This window comes from Lucilia cuprina, chromosome 6, assembly GCF_022045245.1.
Source record: "Lucilia cuprina isolate Lc7/37 chromosome 6, ASM2204524v1, whole genome shotgun sequence".
Lineage (NCBI taxonomy): Eukaryota > Metazoa > Arthropoda > Insecta > Diptera > Calliphoridae > Lucilia > Lucilia cuprina.
Window position 1 is genome coordinate 53,033,273 of NC_060954.1, and position 7,560 is coordinate 53,040,832.

General features: G+C 31.9%; 3 protein-coding genes across 3 annotated transcripts in view; 2 read left to right on the forward strand and 1 right to left on the reverse strand.

Annotated features, from left to right (window-relative positions):
• Nucleotides 1-3,716, reverse strand: part of LOC111678147 (RING-type E3 ubiquitin-protein ligase PPIL2) — a 49,410-nt gene extending 45,694 nt beyond the window's left edge. Inside the window, exons 1-4 of the mRNA XM_023439406.2 lie at nucleotides 3,578-3,716; nucleotides 2,565-3,516; nucleotides 2,335-2,486; nucleotides 1,827-2,255 (exon numbers count right to left, since the gene is read on the reverse strand). Coding sequence (XP_023295174.2) covers nucleotides 1,827-2,255; nucleotides 2,335-2,486; nucleotides 2,565-3,516; nucleotides 3,578-3,609 — 1,565 coding nt within the window. The 5' untranslated portion in view covers nucleotides 3,610-3,716. The remainder of the gene's footprint in view (nucleotides 1-1,826; nucleotides 2,256-2,334; nucleotides 2,487-2,564; nucleotides 3,517-3,577) is intronic.
• On the forward strand, nucleotides 692-1,309 carry LOC111678153 (MIEF1 upstream open reading frame protein). The gene is made up of 2 exons (XM_023439412.2): nucleotides 692-1,120; nucleotides 1,196-1,309. The coding sequence occupies exons 1-2, from the start codon at nucleotides 953-955 to the stop codon at nucleotides 1,232-1,234; spliced, it is 207 nt and encodes a 68-aa protein (XP_023295180.1). The 5' UTR covers nucleotides 692-952; the 3' UTR covers nucleotides 1,235-1,309.
• LOC111678152 (mitochondrial translation release factor in rescue) lies at nucleotides 1,254-1,770 on the forward strand. Its single transcript, XM_023439411.2, has one exon. It carries the CDS (start codon nucleotides 1,254-1,256, stop codon nucleotides 1,752-1,754), a length of 501 nt encoding a protein of 166 aa, XP_023295179.2. The 3' UTR covers nucleotides 1,755-1,770.
• Nucleotides 3,717-7,560: the final 3,844 nt, after the last annotated feature.

Here is a 7,560-nt window from a genome sequence, read left to right on the forward strand (position 1 = left end):
AGAACTGAACTAGAACTGAACTAGATCTGAACTAGAACTGAACTAGAAATGAACTAGAAATGAACTAGAACTGAACTAGAACTGAACTAGAACTGAACTAGAACTGAATTAGAACTTGAACTAGAACTGAACTAAAACTAAACTAAAACTAAACTAGAACTGAACTAGAACTGAACTAGAACTGAACTAGAACTGAACTAGAACTGAACTAGAACTGAACTAGAACTGAACTAGAACTGAACTAGAACTGAACTAGAACTGAACTAGAACTGAACTAGAACTGAACTAGAACTGAACTAGAACTGAATTAGAACTGAACTAGAACTGAACTAGAACTGAACTAGAACTGAACTAGAACTGAACTAGAACTGAACTAGAACTGAACTAGAACTGAACTAGAACTGAACTAGAACTGAACTAGAACTGAACAGGAACTGAACTAGAACTGAACTAGAACTGAACTAGAACTGAACTAGATTTGAAATAGAACTAAACTTAAACTGAACATATTCAAATATTTAAACAAAGACTTTGTTGAGCAAAAAAAATTAATATATCTCTTTAAAAATTCAAATAAAATTAAATTTCAATTTGCTTTTTCACAACATAAATTTGAATATTGTAAATATTTTTTTTTAATTTTTTATTAAATTTTATTTTTCTGCTTTAATTTGCATTAATTTTCAACTCCAGTACTCGCATTTAAATATAACGATATTAAAACAGTTTAGAAGTCACAGTCATTTTAAAAACAACCACTACCCTTATTTACAACCCTGAACGAAATCACAAACACATGTTTATTTATAAACAAAAAAACAGCTGTTTAGAAAACAAAAACAAAACAGCTGAAGAGCATCAAAGAAATGCGGCAAAAGTTGATCATCATTCGTCAAAAAACATCTAAATTTTAAAAATAAACAAAAAATATTAAAAATAAAGATATAAAACTATGTTCCAACCCTCTAAACAACAAGTTTTACGTTTGTACAAACATTTAATACGTTACGGCAATCAATTGCAATTGACGGATAAATCCTACTTTTTGGGCAGAGTACGCAGAGAATTTAGGGAAAATAGTCAAGAAACAGAATTACATAAAATTGAATTTAACTTTAAGGTAAAAGAAGTCGAAATTATACATTTAATTGCTAAGATAACAATAATTAATGTTCTAAATTTGTTGTTTTTACAGAGAGGAGAAACTTTATTACGTAAAGGCCGTATTTTGTAGAGGAGAACAATAACTAAACATGATTTCCCTGCTTTCTAGTTTAGCAAAACAAAATCTTAGTTTGATGGTCAAAAACACAAAACCTATAAGTAGTAGATGCCTAACAACTACCTTCATTTTAAATTCCAAACAGCAACAACTAGACTATTCACGTTATCCCAAACTAAATGAAGAGGAACTAGAAGAACACTTTACACGAGGCAGTGGTCCCGGTGGACAAGCTGTTAATAAAACCTCGAATTGTGTGCTTTTACGTCATATACCCACAAATATTTTAGTTAAATGTCATACACATCGTCTCGCCTCCCGTAATCGGATAGAGGCTAGAAAAATACTTTTAGAGAAACTAGATGTCCACTACAATGGTGAACATTCTATACAGGCACAACTTAAAGCATTGGAAAATAAAAAATCCAATGAGCGTAAAAGAAGACAAAATAAATTGCAAGAAATGAAACAAAAATGGAAAGAACGTGAAGAGCAGGAGTTAATGATGGAGGATACCAAATATAAAGAATAAATTTTCTTAAAAAATATTTTTTTTTTATTGTTTTGTTTTTATTTTTTTATATATTGTTTCTCTTAAACTTACCAGGAAGAAAAATCACCAAAACCTGCTTTAGATGAGGCTTTCTTTCTTATAGGCCCTGCTGCCAATGTCGTAGTGGCTGTTGTATCATCCTTGATGGTTTGTTTCAATGCTTGTATATTTAAATACTTGCCCACACCTTCACGATACACTTTTAAAGGTTCTTTAAGTCGTTTCTGTTTCTTTTCTTCATTAATTTCTTGTTGTTGTTTTTCTACTTCTTCGGCTCTTTCCCTAATCAATTGTTCTTCGGCTTCTTTGAATGGATCCACAAATACTTGTGCCGATTCTATAGTTATATCCTCAATGGGACGATCTTTATTATCCACTTCTATTTGTTCCATTTTTTGTAGGGTATCTAGTCCGCCTACCAGTTTGCCAAAGATTGTGTGTTTGCCATCCAAGTGTTTGCAGGAGCGATAGGTAATGAAGCTGTCAAAGTGAAAAAAATAATTTTAAAACAAAAAATTTTAAAAATTTGAGTTTATTTTTACACTTATTCTCTTCTTACAATTGTGATCCATTTGTATTGGGTCCCGAATTAGCCATAGAAAGCATGCCTCGCCCCGTATGACTTAAATTTGGTTTAAATTCATCTTCAAACTTTTTACCCCAAACCGATTGGCCACCTGTACCAGTGCCTGTGGGATCACCTCCTTGTATCTAATACAAACAAGTAAGAAACAAGAAAAATATAAAAAATACAATCGGAAAAATGAGAAAATTAAAAAGATATTTTACCATAAAATTCCTTATAGAACGATGAAACTTAGTGCCCGTATAGTAACCATTCGAACAGTGACGCAGAAAATTATCACAAGTCTTTGGTACCTGATCACAGTATAGCTCAAAGTTTAAAGGACCCAAATTGGTAGTGAGACGTACATAACCCTTCTTTTTAACACGTTCATATTTCACTATATCCTCCTCAATAATGGCAGCCTCATGATTATAGACCGGAGCTAAGGCGGTTGAGGTAAAACTAGCCGCTACTGCTCCGGTTGAATAATGAGCTGCATTAAATTTGTCAGCCATTTGTTTAGACGTAGAAGGTTTCTCTTCGGCCGGTTTGTAATCCTTTTCCAATTGTGCCAAAGTTTCTTTTGTCTCCAAATTCATGGTTTTAATTTTCTTACTAGGATCTTTTAGCTCTAGTTCTTCTTCCTCGGTAAGAACTCTCAAATTTTTACGCACATGATGGAATTTTGATATATCAAATTTTTCCAATTTTTGTGGATCTTGTATGGTTATGAGATCCTTTCTTAAAAAGGGGGTATCATCTACCAAATCCTTCCAATTCTTAGCCTTAATATTCAATTGCTCTATGGCCTCCCAGCAGAAAACATTACCCGTAGTGGCCACTGCTACAATGTGGGAATTTTTGGTAAACGGTTTGAATAAGGCAGGGCAATGGTATTCATCATCGGAATTTTTAAAGAAATTCAATTTAATCAACTTTTTAACATCCAAAGATTTGCCTGTCACCGGATTGACTTTATATTTCTTGAGAAAATTGTGTATAGCCTCCAATTCAAAGACATTACCCTCCAGATCACAGTAAGGTGTCTCAAAGGGTACCAGGCTGATGCAGCAGCAATCGAAAGGTAAACGTTTAAATTTAATATGTTCATTTTCTGCCGATTCATATTTTTTGCCACCATACAATTCCGACCATTCGGTGTAGGTTAAATACCTGGAAATTTGTAGAATTTATTCAAGTCAAGAATTTTTGCGAAACTATTCACTCAACTTACATTTTATCTTTTTGATGTTGTCGTTTACCCATTTCGTTACGTTTATCGTTTTAAAAACTTATAATTTTTGTTAAAAGTCTGCAAAATATTAAAAAGTGTTTGTTTATCTTTTTTATGATGCTTCTTCTTTTAATTAAACTGTTTATACAGTTACAAATGATTGATAGCAGAGCTTAGTTGTTAATTTTAGTAGTAAACAAGAAAAGAGCAGTGACTCCCAAACTCTAGATAAACCTTTCACTATTTTTAGCAATTTTATGCATTTTTAATTCAATAATCAAACAAGATAGATAGATAGATAGATAGATAGATAGATAGATAGATAGATAGATAGATAGATAGATAGATAGATAGATAGATAGATAGATAGATAGATAGATAGATAGATAGATAGATAGATAGATAGATAGATAGATAGATAGATAGATAGATAGATAGATAGATAGATAGATAGATAGATAGATAGATAGATAGATAGATAGATAGATAGATAGATAGATAGATAGATAGATAGATAGATAGATATATATATAGATACAAAGATAGATAATTAAATGCCTTTAAAACAAAAGCCAACAAATCAATAGTTGGAAATGTCAAGTTCTTACTACTACCAAAACTACTTTCTGGACATAAATTTAGCCATACAAATTCCCTTCTCAAACTATTAAATTAAAATAACCCATAAACTCCAAAAAAAATTCCTTTACAATTCAATTTATCTCAATTTATTGTTAAAGAAATATAACTACAATCTCCCAAAAATTTGTAGCCATTCAAAAAACACAAGCAAAACATTTGTAAAAACCACTTCGTGATTTGAATCCATTAAATTGCCAGCAATTTTCTAACACTACTTTTAATAAAAAAAATACTCCCCCTACAACAAATTCATAGATTTCCAGACACACAATTGGAAAGCAAATTTGTTGTTATTGTAATTTTCAAAACACCATTCAAAACACTAGAATCAAAAATTGCACTCTAACCAGAACCAGCAGCCAGCAGTCTTAATACTACAATAATAATAAAAAAACTCAGCAGCAGTTTGTCAAATGTAAACGTTCCTGACAGTAGCAGGAATTTTTATTTTTACATTGCCGACAAGAATGTAGAAAGAACTTCTACGCATTTCAAATTTCAAAATTGGACTAAAAGAACCACACAAGATTCTGATTTAGTTTCGAGTGTTTCTTGGTAAATAGTTGATCTTGTTATTATTGTTGCTGTAAAGCCGACGACGACTACTGTTGCAGATGTTGTGTTTGTTGTGCGGCTGTCTTAATGGTCCAAGCAATTTGTCAGTCGTTAAAGGCAGTCACTCACAATCAAACCTAAGTCATGGTGAAATACCTCCGAAGTGGAAAAAGTAGATTGAATATTTTACTTTTTTATATTTAACTGAAAAAAACAGTGGAAACAGTGGGCAAATAAAGTTTATGTAGTCAAAAGTCTAGTGTATATATAGTCTAGTCTATAGTCTAGTCTATAGTCTAGTCTATAGTCTAGTCTATAGTCTAGTCTATAGTCTAGTCTATAGTCTAGTCTATAGTCTAGTCTATAGTCTAGTCTATAGTCTAGTCTATAGTCTAGTCTATAGTCTAGTCTATAGTCTAGTCTATAGTCTAGTCTATAGTCTAGTCTATAGTCTAGTCTATAGTCTAGTCTATAGTCTAGTCTATAGTCTAGTCTGTAATCTAGTCTATAGTCTGGTATAAAGTCCAGTCTACAGTATAGTTTGGACCATAATCCTGTCTATAGTCTATTGTCTATACTAAAGTCTAGTTTTAGGTCCATAGTCTTGACTAGTCTATAATCCAAACTGTGATCTTGCCAAAACCACTGTCATTCAAAACAAAAATCCTGCAATGAGACATTCATTTCAATACGCTGTTAAAATGTAAAAAATCATTTAAAATTACGAAAGAAAAAAATTGAAACATTTGTTCTGGGTGTTCATTTTGAAGGGGGCATTTATAGCGCGGCCTTTGGTGATTTTTAAACAAACAGAAGCCTAAAAGCACAAACTACTACAGATCAAAAGCCTTATAAGAAACAGCCAAGTAGCGAACCAAACATATGTAGCAATACAGTGAGTGAGTAACAAACATTCCATGATGGATTGTTTAATTGTTGGCATGTGGAGCATGGTTACATATTGTGAGGTCTTAAATATCACGCACTCACGAATATAAAAACAAAACTGGACATGAAAAGCTATAAAGAAAACAACAAACACAACAACTACTAGGATTAAAACAAATACAAAAAATGTCAAATGGAAAAACTAAGATCATTTGTAATGGACTCTGGGAAAAATTTCTTCAAAATCATTTTTCATTTCTGTATGGTTTTTTGTGCAGGCTCTTTTAAATGATTTAATGATCATGATTAGCTATGAATACGATTTTTTAAAATGAGAATATGTTTCCTGCAAGATCGATCTCACATCTTCTGCTCCCTCTCTGGCTCAGTTTAATGTCATTTCATAAATAAATAATTGTGTCTTGTTATGGTGCGACTGGCGCATGCGTAGAAAAAATATGATCATTGATTATGTTACGAACGATATCTTTGGTTGGTCACAGTCATGGTGTGACCATAAGATCTGGTCACCAAGTACATACGAAACAAAAAAAGAAAAACTAAGAAACAATCATAAATAATAGAAAAACAAATAAAATGTCTTGTTCTTAGTTAACGGCCAACAAAATGTTTGAATAAAACACAAAGATGTTTAATACCCAACACAAGTGTGAGATAAACCCAAATATAGAGAAATGAAATACAAAAACTAAAAGAAAATAGCCGAGACAATATATTTTAACAAATCGTCTAACCAAAGCAGATTCTTATCCTCCTCATCTATGGAATGAGTGCAGTTCACAAATAAGAAAAAGACACTTTTGAATTCCAACAACATGTTTTGTTACAGATCGATTTTTCATTCCTTCATAAGAGAAGTACATACTACATGCAACAACATGTTGGTATGTTGTTTCTATTTCTGTTTATGATTTGGGTCATTTAAAAGAAATTGATTCACATCTCCAGTCGTCCGTCCGTTCTTCCTTGCAGCCAGCCAACCAAACATTCTGGACTGTTACTATCATTTCATCTCTTACAACATGAGCAAATTAAATGGCACCTCTTACACCCATAATTTATGACTCGACTTCAAATGAAGTTTGAATAAAAAAGAAAATGTTTTTCATTTTTTCAAACTGATTTTAATCTAAAGATATGGTTACGATTTATATTGCGGACATATGGCAAAAATACATGTTTTTTGTATCAAAAATATAATAACGATATGTATACATTCCTAAAGAGCAGGAAATAGGGTGGAAATCACAGAAAACTAAGCGACATATTATAGTCCACTATTGAATTCGACAGAAAATTTACTTCAAGCTTTTAGACAAATATTGAAATCAGAAAACGTGACCTATTTCCTCTTTCCCTACAGACTTGACTATAGACTTGAATATATACTATACTATAAACTATACTATATATAAACTAGACTATAGACAAGGCTATAGACTAGACTATAGACTAGACTATAGGCAAGATTATAGACTAGACTATAGACAAGACTATAAACTAGACTATAAACTAGACTATAGACTAGACTATAGACTAGACTATAGACTATACTATAGACTAGACTATAGAATAGATTATAAACTATTAACTGCTCTATAGACTAGACTATAGACTAAACTATAGACTAGACTAGACTATAGACTAGACTATAGACTAGACTATAGACTATAGACTAGACTATAGACTAGCCTATAGACTAGACTATAGACTAGACTTTAGACTAGACTATAGACTAGACTATGGACTAGACTATAGACTAGACTATGGACTTGACTATAGACTAGACTATAGACTAGACTATGGACTAGACTATAGACTAGACTATAGACTAGACTATAGACTAGACTATAGACTAGACTATAGACTAGACTATA

Excerpts from the sequence above, each read along its gene's own strand:
- LOC111678153 (XM_023439412.2), top strand. The coding sequence starts at position 953 with ATGTTCCAACCCTCTAAACAACAAGTTTTACGTTTGTACAAACATTTA. Across the intron at positions 1,121-1,195 it reads AAATTGAATTTAACTTTAAG|AGAGGAGAAACTTTATTACG; the intron begins GTAAAAGAAGTC and ends TTGTTTTTACAG.
- LOC111678152 (XM_023439411.2), top strand. The coding sequence starts at position 1,254 with ATGATTTCCCTGCTTTCTAGTTTAGCAAAACAAAATCTTAGTTTGATG.